Source organism: Prionailurus bengalensis, chromosome A2 (genome assembly GCF_016509475.1).
Source record: "Prionailurus bengalensis isolate Pbe53 chromosome A2, Fcat_Pben_1.1_paternal_pri, whole genome shotgun sequence".
Classification (NCBI taxonomy): domain Eukaryota; kingdom Metazoa; phylum Chordata; class Mammalia; order Carnivora; family Felidae; genus Prionailurus; species Prionailurus bengalensis.
In genome coordinates this window covers 39,988,802-40,011,372 of record NC_057348.1, presented here as the reverse complement: position 1 = coordinate 40,011,372, position 22,571 = coordinate 39,988,802, and the positions used below count along the sequence as shown (strand labels likewise).

Sequence of the window (22,571 nt, the reverse complement as noted above, 5' to 3'; positions counted from 1 at the left end):
TTGAAGAAACAGGTGTTAATCCTAACTGTCTCGCTCAAGATTCCTGAGGTGGCAGACTTGAAATTCAGCCTCCAGCATGTAAGTCGTATTAATGAGAAACAGGCAGGAGAGGAGGCAGGTTGAGCTGAAAATTACCAAGGTATCAGATACTGAGTCAACAGCTGAGAGGGGAATAGGGTCCAAGAGTCTAGAATCATCATCCAGCTATTTCCTTGTAATAAAAGATTTGTTCCAGGCAAGGAGACGCAGCCAAGCCTCAAACACACCACTGAGAGACATTCGCAGGCAAGTTGGAAGGAGTTGGCCTGGAAAAGGTGCCCTGAGACAAATGAAACTAATTTACTTGCACAAAAGAGTTGGAGGCCAGGGAAACTTGGACGAGGAATGCTACCTTCCTTCCAAAAGCTTCGAGTCCAATCAGTGCACTGCTCCATTATCCACTGCTCTGCTGAATAATGGAAGTCTTGCTCCAGATTTCTTTCATCAAGAGGAGAGGTGAAGATGTGGGTGGGGCACTCCAGACATCTTTCCAATTCAGTTACTTACGAGCATGCTCAGGGGAAGCTCAATGAAGTCCAGATGCCGAGAGACACTCAGATTCCACTGACTTCAGGGATCACAGGAAGACACTAGAGATGTCCTAAGCATCTCCCAATGTTGTCCTCTTCTCTTCGTCCTCCTCCTGCTACCTGATGAGGCCACCATCTTCTCTCTCTTCGATTGCCCTGTCAGCTCCCTAGATGGTCCACCTGCCTCCAGTCTTATCCTTAACTCCCACCCTCTGATTTCTTCTTGTTGGCACCAGAGTGAAGTTCTTCTAAAATGCAATTAGTATTGTGTTATTCTTTTGATTAAAATAAGGTAAGGGCTCCTGACTGCCCTCAAGATTGAGTCCAAAGTGATGATCATGGCTCCTATTTACATCTCTAGCAACTGCCTCCAGCACCTCCAGCCTTGGTGGACAGCCCTTCATAACCGTGGCCACAGTCACATATTCATACTTTCCATCCATTTTCACTTCTGGTCAGCAGACTGCTGAGTTGTCTCCAGGTCTTGGCACACGTATTCTCTCTCTCTCTTTCTCTCTGTGTGTGTCTCTCAGAAATTTTCCCCTCTGCTCTTTTTCTTGCTAACTTCAGACCATTTATTAACCAACAAATCTATACTGAGTACCTACCATGCGCCAGGCACTGTTTTAGGTACCAGGAAGACAGCAGTGAACAAAACGGACATAGATGCCTGCCCTTGAAGAAATTACATTGTCAACGTGGTAGGGGAAATACAAAGAAGGAAGTAGCACTCAAAGCAAATAGTAACTAAATAGCTTATATAGAAAGTTATCTGGCTATAAGGACTATGAAGGAGGTATACCCTTGAACAGGGAGGGATACAGGAGTGGCCGATGGGCTGGTAGATATTTTTATGCAGTGCAAAGCTGGGAATGTACTCACTAAGATGGTGAGATCTGACGACAACTTGAAGGAGGTGAGGATGTGAGTCATGGGCATTTCTGGGTGAGGAGCATTCCAGGCAGAGGAGACAGTGAGAGCAAAGATACAAAATCAGGAGCATGTCTGGTAAATTCAAGGACCCCTGCAATAAGGACTCTGATGTCTTCCCTTCCTGAGCCCTGTGGGTGGGTTTTCATACCTACTATTAAAGCCAGCTCCCAATTAACTTATGTAAAAGGATCAGAAGGCTGTGTCACAGATAACGCTAAAATCACAGTCAGTTACAAATCATGCAAAAGACTGGCCAAAATATGCTACTGATAAGATTCAACGCAAACTCGTTTCCTTGAAATTATGCTCCACATTTAGGAGCACAGGTATCATCCAAAGGTTCGAAAACAGTCAATGTAATAGCATAGCTACCTTAAATATGAAATACTGCCCTGTTCCAAATAACTCTGTCCAGTTTAGCTTTACATATTGAGCTTCTGCTTGAACAAAGGCTTTGACATTAGTAATCAGGGAAATACAAATGTAAACAATAAAGCGATTCCATTTTATTTTCAGATTGGCAAAAATTAAGGAATAAAATAAACGTTGGATCATCCAAGCTGAGGAGTGGATATGAGTGTGGGGGACAGCTCAGAAAGAACCAGGGGCAGTATAAGCTGACCCAAACATTTTGGACAACCATTTGGGAATGTCTAGGAGGAATGAAGATGCACATACACCCTCCAGCCCTGTAGTCCTACACCTACATATGTAACCTAAAGAAATCTTTTACATTTACACAAGACCCATTCAACAATGTTCACAGCAGCCCGGTTTGTAATAGTGAAGAACTAAAAATAACGTTGCTGTCCATGCAAAGGAGAACATGAATATATGTAATGTGCTTAAGAGGAATACTACATAGCAGTGAAGATGAACAAACCAGAATGTCACATATCCACATAAGGCCAAAGAGGGAAAAAGCAACTTTCAAAAGAATAATACCTTAGATGAAGCTTGAAAGCAAGCAAAGTAGCACTCTGTGTTGTTCACAGACTCGTGTAGTAAAAGTAAACATATGGGAGGATGATAAACATCAGATGCAGGATGGTGGTTATCTCTGGGGATTTAAATTTTTTTAAGTTTATTTCTTCATTCTGAGAGTGAGAGAGAGAAAGCAAGAGCAGGGGAGGAGCAGAGAGAGGGAGAGAGAGAATGCCAAGCAGGCTCCAGGCTGTCAGTGCAGAGCCCAACATGGGGCTCAATCACACAATGACTTCAGCAGGTATCAAGAGTCAGATGCTCTACCGACTGAGCCGCCCAGGTGCCCCTAAATTTTTATTTCTTAAGATGAGTGCTAGGTACACAGAAATTCATTATGTTATTATCTGTATTATTTTGTATGCCCAAACTATTTGACAATTTTTTTTAATGTTTATTATTTTTGAGAGACAGGGAGAGATAGAGCACGAGCAGGGGAGGGGCACAGAGAGAGAGAGAGAGAGAGAGACAGAATCCAAAGCAGGCTCCAGGCTCTGAGCTGTCAGCACAGAGCCCGACATAGGGCTCGAACTCACGAACAGTGAGATCATGACCCAGGCCGAAGTCAGACACTTAAACAACTGAGCCAGGTGTCCAGACAATTTTTTTTTTAATTAAAAAAAGCTTGCCCTCCTCTGCAACCTACAGGCTACTCTCTGCAGATTTCCATAATTTGGGACTGCACAGTACAAAAAGCAGGGGCTAGGGACTGCAATCTTTCTTGGTGTCTGGTGACAGGTATTAAAAAAGAAAAATAAAGGCCTCTCCTGGTGGCAGGTCAAGTATCAGTGGTTGGGATTTAACGAGACCTTTGCTGCCCCCACTCTCTTACTTCTCACATTACATTAAAAATCTCAGGCTTCAGGTAGTAAGCATTTCTGTCACGTGATCACAATGAATAGTCAAGTTTAAGGGCACTGAAATGGTGTGCCTTTCACCAGCTCCTACCAATGACGCACTCAGCACCTCTCCGATGTCACTTGAGACCTTTGAGGATCAAGCAAGTCCAGTCTATGAACCTAAAACTCCTTAACGCCTTGAATTACAGAGTTTGGGCAGGGAATGGGTGATAGAGAACTGGAACACTGTTCTGACGGATGCCTAACTATGTTCTTATTTATACTTTATAAAAGGAGACTGGAGTAGACACTTGCTGTCCAGGATTTTGAGGAACTTCCAGCTAAGGCGGGAACTGATGGTACCCATCTCGGCCACCACACTGGTAGAACCCGAATGGGAGTCAACACAGTAGAAAGCAGAGTCAAAAGGTGATGGGGGTGGGGTGGGGTCACATGTCTGCTGGCATTACTTGAATACTTGCGTCCAGGTGCCACTGACCATAACTGGATACAGTTCGATTCTTAAGCTAATACATTTCCTTTTACTTAAGCCACATGGAAACAAACTTACGGTGTAGCAATCACAAAAGAGTCCTAATGTGGGGCTTAAAAATGTTTCCAACCCCCTTTGACTAGCGCCACCTCTCTCATATTCTCACCTTGAGTCAGCTTTTGAAATGCTCACTGAATCCATTTCTTCCTTGTTGCTCAGTGCTAGGGCCCTGATCCAAAGGCTCATCCTTCTTACAGTTTTATAGCTGGAAGAGATACCAATTAGCATCTAGCGCAGGGGATTCCCTACCCAGCTGCACATTATAGTCATGCTAGGTGCCTGTTAATATGCAAACCTCCACACCACAGAGATTCCGAATCAGTGGGGCTTGGGAGAGATCCTGGAGCTTGCTTATTAACACAGTTGTACCACAACCACCCACAGTTCAGCTATAGCCAAGAACCAAAGATCTGAGCTGACCTGTCACCTCCCCTTTCTCTCCCAAACTCTCCCTCCAGGCCCTCAGGAAAACCCACTCTATGCTCAGCTTTTCCTCAGGGAATTCTCTTCGCATCTTGACAATGAAAACATGGCCGCTTTGTGAGGATGCCACCCCCCCCCCCCCCCGGCAGAACCCCCAAGTGGAGGCTGCTCTTCCTCCCCTGCCCCGGGAGCCCCCGGGGCAATAAGAGGACTGGTGTCCTCCTTGTTTCTCACTGCTACACCCAGACACGGCACGTGTCTTCAGAGTGAAGTCTGTGGATGAAAACTCTTCTACCTTTTTCTTGCTGGCATCTCCTAGCTTCCTGAGACTTAGCTCCTCACTCACAGAATTCCTCCCCCCACCAATCCCTGCTAGCATTCTTGAGGACTTCACCCACTGTTCAGAAGATGCTCAAGCCTCCTGACCCTTGTGTTTCATGACCTCTGCACCCACCACCTTTCCTTCTTTCTACCTGAGACACCCAGTGTTATGCTCACATCCTGGACCTTTACAACAAACTGTGTCCTCCGCCTGGAATATTCTTCCCTTTGCACAGATCCTCCTTTTCTTTTAAATAGCAGGATGAGCTTCCCTGACTACCTCATCAAGGGAACACCTCCCTTTTACTCTCTGTCACGGTTTTTGCTTATTTTCTTCCAAAATCTTATCTCAGCTGGTGGTTACAAATTCTTTCCTTTTAATTTATATCAAGGGCACATTATATACCATCAAAATAAGGCCATGTAAGTAAACAAAAAATATGTATCTTTAAAAAAATGATCAGAATAGGGATGCCTGAGTGGCTCAGTCGGTTGTTAAGTGTCTGAATTCAGCTCAGGTCATGATCTCTCGGTCCTTGAGTTCGAGCCCCGCGTCGGGCTCTGGGCTGAAGGCTCAGAGCCTGGAGCCTGCTTCCGATTCTGTGTCTCCCTCTCTCTCTGCCCCTCCCCCGTTCATGCTCTGTCTCTCTCTGTCTCAAAAATAAATAAACATTAAAAAAAAACTGATAATAAAAAAAATAAAAAAGATCAGAAAAAAATACACAATGTACACTTCCAACTAAAAAATATAAAACATATGTGTTGAAATATTAAAGTTGGTAAATGAAAAAGGATCTTGCCCTATATGACTACTTTTTCATGTTATATCCTGGTCTTTATTCCACTGAATACATATTTTTACAGCTATATTAATAGTATGCGTTCAATTTTTTTTTGTTTTCAATTTTATATTCTGTTTCTGTCACTTTTAAGTCTTTAGAACCATCATTTTCACTGCCTCTCTACTATTCCCTCCAACTAAAACACCATAGCTTATCAGCATTTCCCTTTTGTTGGGTGTTTCCAACTGTTCTGCCGTATTTAAAAAAAAAGTCTGACACTAAACACGTGTGTGCCAACAGACTGTTTTCTTCTTTTCATTATGTCCTTTGACCACATTCCCAGAAATGACATTAGTGGGTCATCATCCTATCAAGAATGTAGTAACCTTGACAGTTTCTCAAATTTACCCAAGAGTTATTAGAAAACACCATACCATGAGAAAAAACAACCCCCCCCCAAACATAACAAACACGATCCCCTACACCTCTGAGTATTTGTATGACATAATCATGGAGCCGACTGTGGAAACACGATGAGATGGGTTTGCATACGGCATCTGTGCCTCCAAATTCCGCATGTTCTAGAGGGTGATGCGTCAGTTACAATTATCATTAAGACACCGCATCAAATCACTCTGAGTCTCTGAGTGAGAAAGCTATTCCACTTCCGGTTCTTTCTCAACAATGTCAATGAGAGAGTCTCAACTTGGTGCTAACATGTCTTGAACACCTTTCTAATGTTGCCTAATCCTCCCTTTCAACTAAAAAGACAGCAGAACTCAGATACAGAACCTTCAACGGCCAAGTTAGAAATGCGCAAGGTTGTTTCATCTTCTCAGTGTCTCCTTTGATGATTATTTCTTATTTACGTTACTGCCGACAATCCATGGCCGCGATAGAAAAGTTTCCCCTAAAATAAATACACTAAGAGGGTGCCTGGGTGGTTCAGTCAGTTAAGCACTCAACTCTTGATTTTGGCTCAGGTCATGATCTCACCGATGGTGAGCCTCACACTGGGTTCTGCCCCACCTCTCTCTCAAAAATAAATGAATAAACTTAGAATGTGCAGAAATTAGAACCCTCACGCACTGCTAGTGGGGCTGTAAAATGGTGCAGCCACTTTGGAAAACAGTTCCCCAGTGCTGCAGAAGGCTAAACGCAGAGCCACCATGTGACCTGACAATTCCAGTCCTACGTATCTACCCTAGAGAAATGAAAACATACATCCACACGCAAACTTGTATACAAGGGTTCACAGCAGCATTATTCATAATATCCAAAGAGTCTAACCCAAAAGTCCACCAACTGATGAACGGACAAACAGAAGGTGGCATATCCATAAAATGGAAAATGATTTGCCAATTAAAGGAATGAAGTGGTGACGTAACTATAGCATGGATGAACCTTAAACAAGTGTGAACCTTGCGGAAATACAGCAGACCGCATATTGATGATTCCATACACAGGAAAAGTCCACGAGAGGAAAATCCATAGAGACATAAAGCAGATTAGTGCTTACCAGGGACTAGGGGAAGAGGCAAATGTGGACTGATTGCTTACTGGGTGCAGGGATTCTTCTTTGGGTGAAGAACATATTCTGAAATTAGATGTGGTCATGGTTGCACGACTCTGCAAATAAACTAAAAACCACCGTCTTGTACACCTTGAAAGGGTATTTGGATTGTATCGCTATCAAGCTATTAATTAAGTAAATAAATCACTGATGTTTAATGACAATTTTTTTTTTTTAATGTTTCAGGTTAGCAATGGTAGTAGAGCCATATTATAAGAATGATGGCTCTGATGCGGGATTGCCTGCAGTTTGGAAAACATTGCCTCAACTGTCCTGGCTCAACCCCTCCCTGTACAAACGAAAAATGATATTCAGAGAAGACTCAGAGGGAGAGCTGCCTCACCAGCTCCACACTGTCCGACACAAGGCGTCTCCTTAATCGTTAAAAGTCTCAGGAGTGTGACTTAATTAAACTTCAATTTCTGGAGTGTATAAATAATGAAATACGGCACTTATGTGTAGCACTATTTACTTTGTAGCCTATTACTGCAAAACACACTGAATTATTAAAGCAAGTAATTGGTTGCACTCAGACCCTCTTTCCTGCTGTCTCTTGCTACCTCTCTTACCAAGGCTTCTCCTGAACTGACAAGCTAAATTAACTCAGATAAACCTGATACTGTGATACAGACAAGCTGTGGAAGCTTCGCAGAAAATCCTAGTTCTTTAAAATACAGTCTGGGGCACAGGGGTGCCTCATTGATTGGGCATCCAACTTCTGCTCACATCATGATCTCGTGGTTTGTGGGTTCGAGCCCCTTGTCGGGCTTGGTGCTGACAGCTCAGAGCCTGGAGCCTGCTTTGGATTCCGTGTCTCCCTCTCTCTCTGCTGACATTCTGTTTCTCTCTGTCTCTCAAAAATAAGTAAATAAATAAACATTAGAAAGAAAAAAAATTTTAAATACAGTCTAAAACCGTGCTGTTGGTAATTTGTTTTAAGAGGGAAGGAAATATAGAAATATTTGGGGGGGGGGGGAAGGGCAGAAGATGAATTTGAAGAAATCACATCTAGGGGAAGAATAGATTCCCTCCCAAGCGGAATCCTTCCAGATGAAACCATAGCTATTTGGAACCTGCAGAAGGCCTGCAGATGAGGCCAGAGTGGCAGTTTAGAAGTGGAAACACCTCGATTCAGCCCCTGGAAGGAGTCTGGTAATGGGTAATTATATCCACGTTACATGTTGGCAGTGAGAGGCACTAATAAAGTTCCCTGCAAACCACAGGTCTGGGAACACGTTTGTCCCCTGACAAAAAATTTCCCTGCTGGAGCTGTGAGTACAGCCTTCACTTAGAAACCCAGACATGACGCTGAGGACCGTGCTAACAGTTAAATCACTTTTAATGACCCATGGTTTGGAGTTAAATCAAGTATCATTAATCTTCCACGATAGGCAGAGAAGCTGACGTTTGCCTTCAAGCCATGCTATTATACGAATAGTGTGTACACAGTGCCAAAAAACTGCTGGGGGGGGGGGCAGTGCATAATACAATTATTTGATAAGTATGCTCAATTATGAATAGCATATTTTTAGTTTGGATCACGATATCTAAAATATGGCTGTGCTCCTAAACAAAGTCTAGGTCCAATACATAGGAGATGTTCAAAGCCTGAAGTTGTCAATCTTATCTATATGTCTATATGTGTGCGTGTCTGCTTTTAGAAACTCTTGGACACATATACCTCCTTTATGGTGAGTAAGTGGCAGTGCAAGGATTCAGACTCAGGAAGCTGGACTTTGAAAAGCTGGAGCTTTTTTTTTTTTTTTTTTTTGAGATTCTCTCAAAAAATTATTTCATCATTATACTCTATTTGGAGCTATACACCAGTGATCTAGAAAAGGAGCCTGCTCCAGGCAAATAAACCCTTTATCTGTACTCAGGGCTCGACACTCAGTGATCTGAGCTTGGGTAGGATTTTAGACCCCATCCATGCACAGCCCCCCCCGGGCAGGATGCCTAATGCACACCTTTACCAACTCTGCCTTCGTAACCCATGCATCCGCCATTACCTGACATCATGCACAAATGTATTTATACATATTCCTCTCCCTCTAAATCTGTGATACTGCCTGGACTAATTCTCATTTCATTTGTTCCCCTTATGATTGTTTTTGACACACAGGAGATTCTATTTCTCCACCTCCCTCTTCTTTTCAAATTAAGCTGTTATTGAGATGGCAAAATATGAACTAGCAGAGCTAGTTTGAGATAAATAAATGGCTGGTGACATACGAGGGAAAAGAATGAGAATTACATATTCTGCAAATGGACACTTCTAGCCCATTTCCGAAAAAAGAACATGAAGCACCAACTTAAGGGGAGGAGAAATGGTCTCTCCATTTAATTTCCATCCTCCTACGCCTCAGACCAATAAGGGATTTTTAATTTTTATAATTTATATATTTTAACTTATTTTGTAAGTTATAGAAGGAATGCAAACATTCATCACAGAAAAAATTTTAAATACAGACAAGCCAAAGGGGGGGGCATAATTCCAATTCCATAACCACTGTTAACATACAATGGAATAACCTTCCAGAGTTACATTCAATATATGTGAATGTGTATATATAACTACGTAAATACATTAAAACATTTTTTTTCAACGTTTATTTATTTTTGGGACAGAGAGAGACAGAGCATGAACGGGGGAGGGGCAGAGAGAGAGGGAGACACAGAATCGGAAACAGGCTCCAGGCTCTGAGCCATCAGCCCAGAGCCTGACGTATTAAAACATTTTTAAGGGATAATTTTTATAGCCTATTTTTCCCTTACAAATACGAAAAATCTTTGAAAATAAAGAGAGACTTTATCAAAGGATCTTCTTCAAAGGGATTCTAGAAAGCAATCGAGTAGCTCAAATTGCAAGATCTGTTCCCAAGGACAGCATGGTGATAAGCAGTTTGACTTCAAAAGCACATGGGCTTGGCTTCAAATTCTTGGCTGCTCTATCTCAGGCAAATGCTTTAACCACCTCTAACCCTCAATTTCCACATCTGTAAAATGGGCATACTGATTATAGTGGACATCCGCTTCTGGTTTTGGTGTTTCTTACTAGCATCCATTTCCAAGAGTTTCTTTCTGATAAGAGCACCTTAATTGTCTTTTGGGGAAACCATTCCTTTTCTGCTCTCGGTCCATGAGGTTTGGAGGGGCTGATTCATCCACTCCCTAGGCAATGACATCAACAATCAGATATGCATGGGATCCACATCAGGTCAATAGAGGCAACTCTGGGACTCTCGCTGGACGAAGTTTTTCCCTTGGCAGTGACTGAAGGAGGAAAAGGTAAGCCCAGACCTGCTGGAATTCTCCAATGGAGAAACCCACGTGAGGGTGTGGCCCACACAGAAGGCAGCAGAGATTGAAGACAGAGGCAAGATGGCTAGAAATCCGGGATACACCTGTAACCTTTGCACTTTACAGCTGTTGGTTTGTTTTTTTTTTAAGTTTAAGAGAGTTTATTTATTTTTTTTGACAGAGAGAGAAAGAATGTGAGTGGGGGAGGGTTGGCCGGAGGGAGGAGGGGGAGAGAGAGAGAGAGAGGGGGAGAGAGAATGAATGAATCTCAAGCAGGCTCCAAGCTCCGTGCAGAGCCTGACTTGGGGCTCAAACCCACGACCCTGAGACCATGACCTGATCAGAAATCAAGAGTCAGATGCTCACGTGACTGAGCCACCCAAGGCGCCCATGCACTGATCCAGTAAGCCCCCTTTTATGACTAAGTGGTATAAGCTGATGAGCTGAGACTCTAACTCTTGCAACAGAAAGTGTTCTGACCTATCCAGTAATAGTACCTCATAGGCTTTTAGGAAGGTGAAATGAAATAATGCGTGGAAGTGCTTCATACAGCAGCATGGCATATTTTAAGTCTTCATTAAACATTAATTATTACCATCATCGTTATTATTAAATAACTTGAAATGTATAGGAAGCCTTTATTTTTCTCTATTTCAAATCCATGATAAAAACAGGCTAGGCAGAGCAGTAAAAAGCATATTACTTTAAGTATCAGTACTCTATCTTATAGCAGATCAGATTTGAAGTTTTTGTACACTTTTTAACTCTAAATGTTTCTTCTAAAATGCCAATTTCCAATGTATTTCCAACTTCTCTTGTGTTTCTTCTAAGCCAGCAATTTGGGGGCCCATGGGTAGTTCAGTCAGACTCTTGATTTCCACTCAGGTCATGATCCCAAGGTCGTGGGATTGAGCCCTGTGTCGAGCTCCAAGCTAAGCATGGAGCCTGCTTGAGAGTCCCTCTCTCTCTAAAAAAGAAAAATAAAATAAAGTAAAAAAATAAGGCAGGAATTCCTAACAACCCATTCTCCCTGAGGGGTAAAATCTGATACTCGAACATCAGAGCTTGTTACTTTAAGGCTGGCAGCCAGACGGCTGAGGTCCTTGTGAGTCTCACAAAACTGGAGGGAGGAAAATGCAGAGCCTTTTCAAGCTCAACTGGAGAGGCAGACCCCTTGAATAGCAGCGACAGTGGACAAAATTCTGCATTTGGGTGCCCTGAGAACAACCTCCTAATTTCCATGCACATGAACGTGAACGCTTCACTCACCCTCCACTTTTCTGAGCTGGCAAACAATAGCTCCCTGCCCTTGAGGAGACATCAAAGCTACAGAGAGCCACTATTCCAGGCTTGACACTCTCCAGATCAACAGTCCAACTGCCCGAGAGGCAGTCAAAATGATCCTCCCTAATCTACTCCTTCAGCTTCTACTGAGGATCAGAAGACTGGGGTTGGTGTATTATTTTTTTTTATGTTTATTTATGAGAGAGAGAGAGAGAGAGAGAGAGAGAGAGAGAGAGAGAGAATGGGAATGAACATGAGCAGAGGAGAGGCAGAGACAGGGGGACAGAGGATCCAGGAGTCGAACTCACGAACCACAAGATCGTGACCCGAGCCGAAGGCAGATGCTTAACCAATTGAGCCACCCAGGTGCCCCTATATTATTTATCACATGTGAAAGCTGAGTCTTGATTTCCTCAATTCATAATCCAAGAAAAGCCTGCCCTAATCTGCATGTGAGCCCTAGCTCCCGTTTGCTGAAAGTTTCTTGCGTGCTACATACTGTGGCAGCATTCTACCTGCGATAGTTCATTTCATCATTGAACTTAGGAGAAAGCCATGATTTGCCAAGGAGGAATAATTCAAAGTTAGACTGCCAGTGAGCTGGGTCTAGTTAAGATTCAGTTCCTGCCTAATAAACAACAGTGGATAATAACAGTACTTGGAACAATGAGTCATTTGTTGAGCGGCCACCATGAGCTAGCCCTGTGCTAGGTACTTTATGTACATTATTATTATCATTTTACCTCTTTGGACTTCAGTTTCCTTCCCTGTGAAAAGGGGTCGTGTTCTCCATTGTCTCTTACTTAATGTAAAGCTTGGATTCTAAATTGTACCGTGATGAATTTCTACTAGACCATTTCAGTCTGTCTGTTGCCAAAAGAGGTTGGGGGGGGGGGGGCATGGACAAACATCAAAACATCACCTTCATATATATCAAAGTCACTCTTTGCTGGCACAAAATCAAGGAGTCCCAATAAAGGCATCAAGTCAAGAAATTCCTCTTTCCAGGGGAAATTTTTAGAATTTCATGATCTGGAATAAATCAAGTGCTGGGGAAGATTTGGAAAGGAACACAAAAGGAATTTCCTCTTCAACAGAAATCTCTTATTTTCTCTTTTCTAAGAAATATTTTAAATGGTAGTAAAATATATAACATATATAATTCTTTTATTTTCTTGCAGTGAGATCATGTGAAGGGAGGTATCTCCAAAGGGAAAAACAAAATCTGTTGTCAAATTTTCTTCCAAAGAATCTCATCTGTGAATGTGTATGGGGATAACAGTCACTATAGCTACTATTTACTGAACTTAGTGAAGGTGTTAAAAGCAGTAGCTACGTATCGAAATTAGTCAGAACTCCTTGGTGGTAAGTGACAGAAACTCAATTCATGGATTCTAGGAAAGGGATGAAACAACATGGCCAGCAATGGGCAGAAGCTGGCCTTGGGAACAACATTAGGCCTCGCCCCTCACCCCCATTGCTCTGTGTAGCTTCTCACTTTGGGTTCATGTACTCTCAGTGCACACCAGCTTTCTCCACATGGCAGAAACATGGCTGTCAATCCTGAATTTCATACCTTAGTCTTAGCCACTAGAAACAGTTTGCCATTATACTGTCTCTGCTCCAATTTTTTAAATCCCTAAGAAAGGGTCTAATTTGGCCCAAGAACCTATCTCTGAATCACCTGCCAACTGGGACAAGGTTGAAGGCACAAAATGGTTGCTCTACGGTGTGGTGGACGTTTATATCCTATGTGCTCCCTGCAACCATTCCCCTTTCTCTCCATCAACAGCAGCGGATTTTGATCTAAAGAACCATCTGGTTTGGGCAAGATGACTTTGAATAAAAATGCCAGAAACCTCAACTCCAAAGTATGTAACTAGAGGGCCCAAGACAGGGCAGGAGTCAGGATTCGCTGATTCTTGGACTCAGCGATGTCCTCAAGGATCCATATTCTCCTTTCTATTCTACTGCTCACAGTGATGGCTTCATCCTAAAGGTGGTTCTACAAGAATCATGGTAGTAACTAGGACTATCTATTTCCTTGTCCATATCTAGCACATGGAGTCTTTCATCTAATAATATAAAATATGTCCGTCAATTCAGTCAACTAGGGTCAGGTAACACCTGTGGAACAATAACCATTGCCAAGAAATGAATTTATTGAATGTTTCAGTCCTAGATACATGCAGTTCATACCATGAAAGTGGTGGGGCCTGGCGTAGACCATCTCCTGGAGGTATGTATGGTCCACCCACAAACTGCAAGGGGTGGGAGGAATATAGGTTGGAGCCAATCATAAGATCTACCATATCACCTTCCCCAGGTGGTTTGGGTGGTCATGGCCTCATCTCTAACTCAGGTGTTGGGTTTTGCTCGGTTTCAGTCAAGTAGTCAATCCTATCCTACCCCTCCACTCCTTTCCAGTCCCTCCTCCATACCACAGGCATTTAAGCCAATCAAAGTCAATGAGATGCGAAAAAACTGGGGCTTGGGAACCAAAAAAATTCTCTCTCCCCAACAGGTAAGGGAAGGAAGCTATAATGGTCCAGGTAGTAGTGTTTAGCTTAACACAGAGATGCTTACATATGGAAATATATATATGTGTAAATAAGTAGGCTAGTATTAACACATACATGTTTTGCTCTGTCAGCTGTGAGGGTCTAAAAGAAATGGTATCCCAGTAGCAACTAGCATGCCTCATACCCAGATCTCGGTTTCGAATACAAGGCTCCAATAAGAGGAATCAGGGCCCTTTGAAGAAATGGCTGATTCAAAAAATGAAGCAGAAAAATATACAAGACAAGCCTGGGGCATCCTGTAGGGCCAGAGAGTAAGGAAATGCTCAAAAAAGTAGAAATGAAAACAAAAACCAAAAACACACCAATGGGATTATGTCAAAGAAGAACAGAGGCCAACTGTAAGAGCTCCTGATGGCCAATAAAGAAACAATTCCAGCAACAAAATAGTCCTACTGGCTTGTAACTCAAAGTATAAAATAAATATCCACAGGCTCATAGTGATATAATGACTAAATACATTAATAAATGGAGGAGAAGAATCAAATCTCCCCTGCAGGACAATTTCAAATAATTTATATAGATACTCTACCTTCAAGGAGGGAGAGAGAGAATCGCTTCCCACTCTTCAGGTGTGTGGGCTATGCAGAAACTTCCTTCTAAATTTCACAGTATAGAAAGGGAGTGGGGGGAAGGGCAAGCTGCCAGTAGAAAAACCTGAACAAACAAACACCACCTGTCCCAGGTGATGAAGGCCGATAATAGCAGTCATAAATCATGTCGATAGCATATACACTTGATATGATGTGATGGAAATGGTACTTTACCTCTCGGCTATCCTCCCAATAACCCATAACTTAGTACTATAATGAGTGAAGCATTAGACACATTCCAATAGTGGGGCATCCTACAAAATATCTGACCTCGTCAAAACTCTCAAGGTCACCAAAAACAAGGAAAGTCTGAGAAACTGCCACAATGAAGAGGAGCCTAAGGACATATGACAATTACATGTCATGTGCTATCCTGGCTGGGATCCTGGAACAGAAAAGGGACATTCTATAAAAACTAAGGAAATGTAAAAAAAATGAAACACTAGTAATAATGTATACTATTAATTCATTAATTATAATATACTACTGTAAGGCTTTAATCATGTATACTATATATATACTATATATATATATATGCAGGGTATTGGGAAACCCTGTACTACTTTCTCAGTTTTTCTAAAAATCCCAAACTGCTCTAACAATTAACATCTATTGGAGAGCCCATGTGGCTCAGTGGGTTAAATGTCCAACTCTTGATTTCTGCTCAGGTCATGATCTCAGGGTTCATGGGTTTGAGCCCTGCATAGGGCTCTGCACTGACAGCATGGAGCCTGCTTGGGATTTCTCTCTCCCTCTCTGCCCCTCCCCTGCTCATGCTCTGTCTCTCTCTGTCTCAAAAATAAGTAAAAACATTAAAAAGAAATAAATAAACTTAAAAAAATTTTTTAAGAAAAAAGAACCCCTCTCTTTTAAAGATTTTATAATTAAAGATCTTTATAATTAAAGATCCTCACTATGCTTCTCATTGTTCTTCACTATGAGATTATTTTGAACATTATTAAATATGTAATTTACTCATATAAGTAAAATCTTAGCATAGTGCTGGCACAAGGTGGGTGCTGAATTAATTCATTAGGTCATTTGACAAATATGTATTGAGTACCTGCTAGGAGATCACTCTGTTCTAGGTGGCAAGGTGCAGTGATTAATAAGACATGAAGTGTACATTGTAGGGAAGGAGCAAATAAAATAGAATGGTCATATAATAACGCAAGCTATAAAACAACAACAACACGAACCAGGGTAAGGGTGTAGAGAATGGTGGGAAGGGTCCTTTTTTCTAGAGCAGCTGGGAAGATCCGTCTGAGAAGAAAACAAGAAAGCATAGTTTGAAAGAAGGGAGCTAGCAACCCAAGGATGTGAGCAAAGAATATTCCAGCACAGAGAACAAGTAAAAAGTGCTGAGGCAGGAATGAGCTGAGGGTATCTGAAGGCTAGTGTGGCTGAAGCAGAGTGGTAGAAAATGATGTCAGAGACCTAAATGGGGCTGAAATCAGACAAGGGCTTGAAGGCCGGACTAAGAAACTGAATTTTCTCACGGTGACAAGAAGTCTGTCACCGAAGGGCTTTCACCAGCAAAGACCTGATGTGGTCTGCCATCTTTAACATTATCCCAGCAGCTGTACAGAAAACAAACTGTAGAGGGTGCTAGAGTGGAGGGATGCCAACCTGATCCTGTGCTGTTGTGGAGGTCCACGTGTAAAAGATGGTGGTTAGAAGCCAGTGGTAAGCATGGCAGCAGTAGAAAAGGTGAGAGTGGGGGTATTTTTTTTTTTTTTTTGGTTTATTTAGTTTGAGAGAAAGAATGGGTGTGCACAAGTGGGGGAGGAGGAGGGGGAGAGAATCCCAAGCAGGCTCTGCACTTTCAGCACAGAGCCCAACATGGGGTTCCATCTCACGAATCATGAGATCATGACCTGAGCCCAAATCAAGAGTTGGACACTTAACTGATTGAGCCCACCCAGGTGCCCCAAGAGGGGGCATATATTTTGAGATTGAACCAGAATGGCTTGCTGATCGATACAAGGAGGAATCATGGACCAATCCACAAAAATGAATGTGAACAGAATCAAGACTCAGCAGGACAGAATATCACAGACAGTACCTTCAATGTGTCGTGGCGCTACCAGACAATTATAGGATCACCGCAGTGTTGGCATTTTGCTCTGTAACACCATGCTGCTTAAGTGAGACCTTTATTCAGGCTTGAACCCTCTGAGAAGACTTATCTCAGACACCAAAGGGAACCGCAGGAAATGGTGTCTCTTGACGAGCGAGTAAACATGCTTCCTCTCACTGGGGCAGCTGGGGCGGCTGCCAAGTGTAACGTGTTTCTCTATTGTCTCCCCGCCCCCATCCCTCCCAAATTCTGGGAGGGCACCAACTCCTTTCACCACTGTACAATGAGTGCTTGGTCCAGAATATACGTGCAATAAACATTTGCTGAATGCAGAATAAAATGGCAGGGGACCTCTGCAGAGTTTAGAGTAGTGTAGAAACCATATTTTAAGAGAGAAAACAGCAATATCCAGGCTAGTGCAAGAATAAAAAGAAAAAGTTCAGGAGAGGGTTGAGATTGAGTAATCAGTAAGGGTTCTAGGCTACAGCCAATAAATGAGAAACTGATTTTGCAAGAGAGGGCACACAGGGCCTAGCAAGAGCCATTGTTGGGATTTCACAGCTAAACTGGATGATCTCATCACGGGATCATCAAATGTCAGAGCTGGAAGAGATCTTGGAAAACTTTTGGATTGATGTGCTCAGTTCACAGATGAGGAAATTAAGGTGAAATGGCTTGGGGACTAGAACCCAATTTTCTGGCCTCGAGATGCCAAATTCTTTTCTACATTGCACTGATTAGCAGTGCTATTCAACTGCCTTTAGCATACGTAGGCTCACAGAGGAGGTTTTCAGAAGCAAACTGGAGAGACAGTCGTCTAAAGTTTACTCTCCAGTAAAATTCTTTTTGGAATTCATTTCCAATGAAAACCAAATCATCCCTCATGAGCAACTCTTCCTCTTATCATTCAGTGAAAATAAGGTAGCCCATCGTGATTCTCTTTTTGACATGGCTGCCAGGAAGCTTAAAGCTAAATTTAATACTTAATCCTCATAACAATGGTGGCTCAGTTTTTGACAAACAGTGCTTATCTCCTCCTCTTTTTTATGACTTTTCATTTTTTATGATGATTTCAATGGCCTTATTATATATGTTTTTTTTTACTGAAAGTCATCTCAAATTTTCTATGGAAGTCAGCCAGGTATAAATCACCAATAAACCAAAACAAAAGGAAGATTTCATTTCTCTTGTGTGCTTGGAACTGCTACTTAGATCGTGGTATCCATTTTCAGATCCCACCCCTGACCTAAAAGCTTAGACCTTACCTCCGGGCTTTATATTTATAGAGAGGAGAGGCCACCGCAGGACAGATTGCATACAAATGACTAGTTATAAAATTGTAGGGTCTGTCTGCTAACTAGGCAAGTCCCTGGAAACTTCTCTGAAATGAAAACAAGATGTGGAAGGAGAGGGCTATGTTTCCTGCGCTGACGTGGCAGAACTTCACTTCCAACAGTACCCTGGGGGAGGCAAGGCAGCCGGGTCCACGGATGGTCAGCAGGTGGTGGACTGTATCACATCCAACTGCAAGCTTGCTCTCACTACTCCCCAGGCCCGAGAAATGAGATCACGTAACCTTCATCTCTTCTGGATTCTAGCCACATAACGAGATTAAAGCACCCAATTTCTAAAAACACGAGGCTTTCTTTTCCCTCCCTAAAATGAAATTCCTTCTAAACCACAAAAATTTAACCCAAGCAGGATTAGGAAAGCAATAAAGGAGCCCATGCAGAGATCTTTCCTTCTGCTCCCTCAGTGTCTCAGAATCTTCTGTCGCCATTTCTGTCCAGGTAGTAAAAAAAAAAAAAAAAAAAAAAAAAAAAGTTATTACATCCCAGAAAATGTCAACTTCTCCAGAGGACACTAGACTTTTATCTTTATGCATTTGAGCTTGAGACTTCTGGTGGCTTTTTTGTTTTCCACTCTGCCCTGAGTTTTTAAATTTTGTTCTATATTCCTATGGTGTTGGCCATGACTTCCATGATGATATAAGAGATATGTTCAGAAAGAAAAATGGCTTCAGGAGCTACTGCTGCTCATGGAAATAGTCCTTTCCTAAAACATCCATCTGGATTCTGTTCATGATCTCTTCCTAGTCAGAGCCAATTTGTTCAGATAGAGACAAGAAGATGCTGTCCCATGTTCCCAATACCTTGAAGAATGAGACCGCTGTAAAAATCTATGATGTTTCTTTAGAAAAATCTCAGAAAAACTTACGACACACAGGCAAGACTAGTTAGCATAGGACATCAGCATAGCAGGTAAGAATGTACTGGGCCCAGGCTGCCTGGATCTTCATCCTTATCTATCACACGTGATCTATGAACCTTGAACAGGCGGCTGAACTGTGTGCATTACCTTCCTTAACTGTAAAATAGGGATGATATTAGTGCCTACTTCGTAGAGCAGGCTCTCAAACGCTGGTGTGTGTTAGAAACAATAGGAGGGCTTGTTAGAACACGGATTACTGACCTCATCCCAAGGGGTTCTGATTTCATGGGGCTAGGGTGGGGCCTGAGAATCTGCATTTCTAACAAGGCTCCAGGTGACAGGGCTGCTGCTGGTTCAGACTGCACTTTGAGAACCACTGTCATAGGGTTGCCGTGTGGTTGACATGGTTAATATATGCACAGTATATGTCAACAATGACTATTTTTACATACCCCTGTGAGCACTGTACCTGGCAAAAGGTTATTAGCTATGTTAAATGGTGTCAATTATTATTGATGTAAAAGTTGTCCCATCCACTACAAATCATAGTAAACTTGCAGTTGAACCTTAACATAATACATTCTAAGAAACCTCAGTTCCTAACAGATATAGCCTTAAAGTATGCATACATTCATAAAATGCCGTAAATGGCTCTAACGGCTTAAAAGCAACTCTGTAGATCATTGGGGTTTTTTTTCCCCCTCTAAAACTTGTCACTACCCATCTGTACATTTATTATGAGGCAGAAGAGAAACAAAAGCTGACACAGCTACTTCTTGACGTTTTGTGTCTTTCCTCTTACAGTAAAAGCGGCAAAACAGATTTAGTCATTACAGCCAAAAAGAATTCTTCAACTCATTTCAAGTAATTAAGGAGCCCAGCACACGCAGACGCAGCAACAGCAGTTACAAACATCACCAGCTTCCAAAGGGCAGAGGAAACAGACTCGCTGCAAGGGGATTGTTAAAAAGCTCTCCACAACAAAGGAAATGAACGCAAATCCCTAACCTGGGGGCGGTCCAGCAACCCTGAGGACAAAGATAAAACGCTCAGATGAAAAGCTGTGGCGGGTTAAACTCCACGCAGAGAAAGAGAATATCAAACATAATGTCAAAGGTTAAGATGTTTTGCTTGTAAGACACTTGGACCGTACTTAAGTCTGAAACACAACGAGGAACAGGGAAACCGTCACTCTATTTTGCCCGTGCCACGCCACGCTCCTTCCAAGAAGAAAACTTTTTAATAAACTTAGGTCGAGTGCCTCTTCTGTTCTAAGCACAGGGCGATTCAAGGTTCAATGAGAGGCAGCTAGTCTTCGGTAAACATCTAACTTTTCCAACTGAATTACATCTAAGTTTTTGGTATATATATAAAAAAAATCCTCCAGTGAAACATGAGAATTAGATAAAGCATTCTTGCATCGTGATGGCTTTTGAAAGATTAAACAAAGGGCGCACGTTTGCAAGAATGCAAACACACGCCTTGCCCTGACTGTTAAGAAATGTAATATATAAGCCACCCTCCCTGACACTTCTCTTTCAAAAATGTACGTGATCAACAGCACTGGGCTGTCAACAGGACTCCACGAAGGTGGCTCTTACTTTCCAGCGGAGCAAGAAACAGAAGTGGGCAGCCCGTGGGTGAATTTGGGAGTCCGTCCCTCCAGCCCAAAGCCTCCCCTGGACTCGGCACCGGCTGAGGGAGTGAGACACGGGTCCCAGAGGGGATTCTGGGGCTGCCACGACTCACCTCGCCAACTTCTCCAGGCTCGCGGCGCCCCGGCGGCCGGCTCGGGGGCGCGGACGCGGGGGCCGGCGCCGCCGAGCGCGCGGACCGGCCCCCGGGAAGGCGCCCGGGCCCGGGAGGCGCGCGGGGGCCGGCGCGGGGTGGCGCTGCGGGGCGGACGCGGGGCGCGCGGGCGGCGCGGGGGGCTCGGCGCGGCCGGCGCGCAGAGACAGCAGCGCGAGCAGCAGCGCGGCCAGCGCGAGCAGGAGCAGCGCCGCCGCCTTGCTGCGGAGCTTCATGGTGCGGCGCGGCGGCGGCGGCCCCCGGGCGGCGCGGCCCCTCTGCGCATCGCTGCGCGCCGGGCGGCTGCGGCGGGGCCAGCGCAGTAGAGCGGGGCGGCCGCCTCCTCTGCCCGCCCGCCGGGGACTGGGGTCCGGGCGGCCGGCCGGCGGGCGGGCGACGAAGGAGGAGGAGGACGAGGAGGGGGCGGGAGGGAAGGAGGAGGCGCGAGCGGGGCTCGAGGAGGAGCGGCCCGCGTCTACCGTACTGTGTGGAGTAGCCGCCCGTCCGCCCACCCGGCAGCAGCCGGGAGACTGGCGCTTCGGCTTCAGGTAGGGCAGCCTCAATACCTCTTCATTCATTCACTCATTCATTCACTCATTCATTCATTCATTCATTCATTCATTCATTCATTCATTCTTTAATTCATCCTTCCATCTACTCGTCCATCCATCCATCCATCCATTCATTCCCTCCCTAACCATTCCATTTCCTCCCTCATTCGGTCGGTCACTCACTCACTTACCCTCCGGTTGCATCTCATTATTGTATGCATTCTCCCCTCATTTATTTTTATCCGTCTTTCCACACACCCGTGCACCTATTTATACACTTCCATTCAGGCAGGGGCATCTCTGTTCTGTTTGCCCAATGCAGGGCCTGGCCCTTGGTGGATATCTGTTGGACCAAATCACTCCAGGTCCACGTAGTCTAAAGAAGTCATAGAAAAAATTTCAAAGCCTCGGTGTAAAATCTGACTCAGTCTCCTACTGGCTTAGTGATCCTGAGCAAGTTGCACAATTAGAACCTTCATGTCCTTACATGCAAACTGGGAATGATAATACTGCTCTCCACAGCGGCAGTATTATCATTAAATTTAAAAACACATTCAAAGAAACTAGCACAGTGCCTGGCTCATAATAGGTGCCCAATAAAAGCTCTGTGATAATCACTACAATAAAACGTAGCTTATCATAAATATGTAAATGCAAATATTTTTTCTCTCTGACACAGATTTGAGATAGAGTAATACTTTACCCCCAACGTACAAATAGAGTCTTGTGAGACCTTCACAGCTATAGTCACCAGATTAAGTTTTAGAACTTTCAAACTATTCTTTCAGGGCATCTCCAGTCACAAATCTGAAGCATGAGGACACAAAGTGTTATTATTCACTATGAACTGCCAGCCAATGTTCTATTAACTCTCTTTTCAGCATGGCCAAAGAAGATCAGTTATAACAATGTCTCTGAGTTTCTACCAGATTCCATGTTGACTTATAGATCATTAATTAAAAAAAAAATTAATGTTTATTTATTTTTGAGAGAGAGAGACAGACAGAGCCTGAGTGGGGGAGGGACAGAGAGGGGGAGAGACAGAATCTGAATCAGGATCTAGGCTTCGAACTGTCAGCTCAGAGCCTTATGTGGGGCTTGAACTCACGAGCTGTGAGATCATGACTCGAGCTGAAGTCGGCCGCCCAACCAACTGAGCCACTCACACACCCCATAAATCATTTCAAAGTCAATTATATTCCTGGGTAGCC

At 43.5% G+C, this 22,571-nt stretch overlaps 1 protein-coding gene across 1 annotated transcript in view; it reads right to left on the bottom strand.

Annotated features, from left to right (window-relative positions):
* GXYLT2 (glucoside xylosyltransferase 2) overlaps window positions 1-21,188 on the bottom strand; it is a 95,949-nt gene extending 74,761 nt beyond the window's left edge. The window contains exon 1 of the mRNA XM_043587940.1: window positions 20,771-21,188. Coding sequence (XP_043443875.1) covers window positions 20,771-21,045 — 275 coding nt within the window. The 5' untranslated portion in view covers window positions 21,046-21,188. The remainder of the gene's footprint in view (window positions 1-20,770) is intronic.
* Window positions 21,189-22,571: the final 1,383 nt, after the last annotated feature.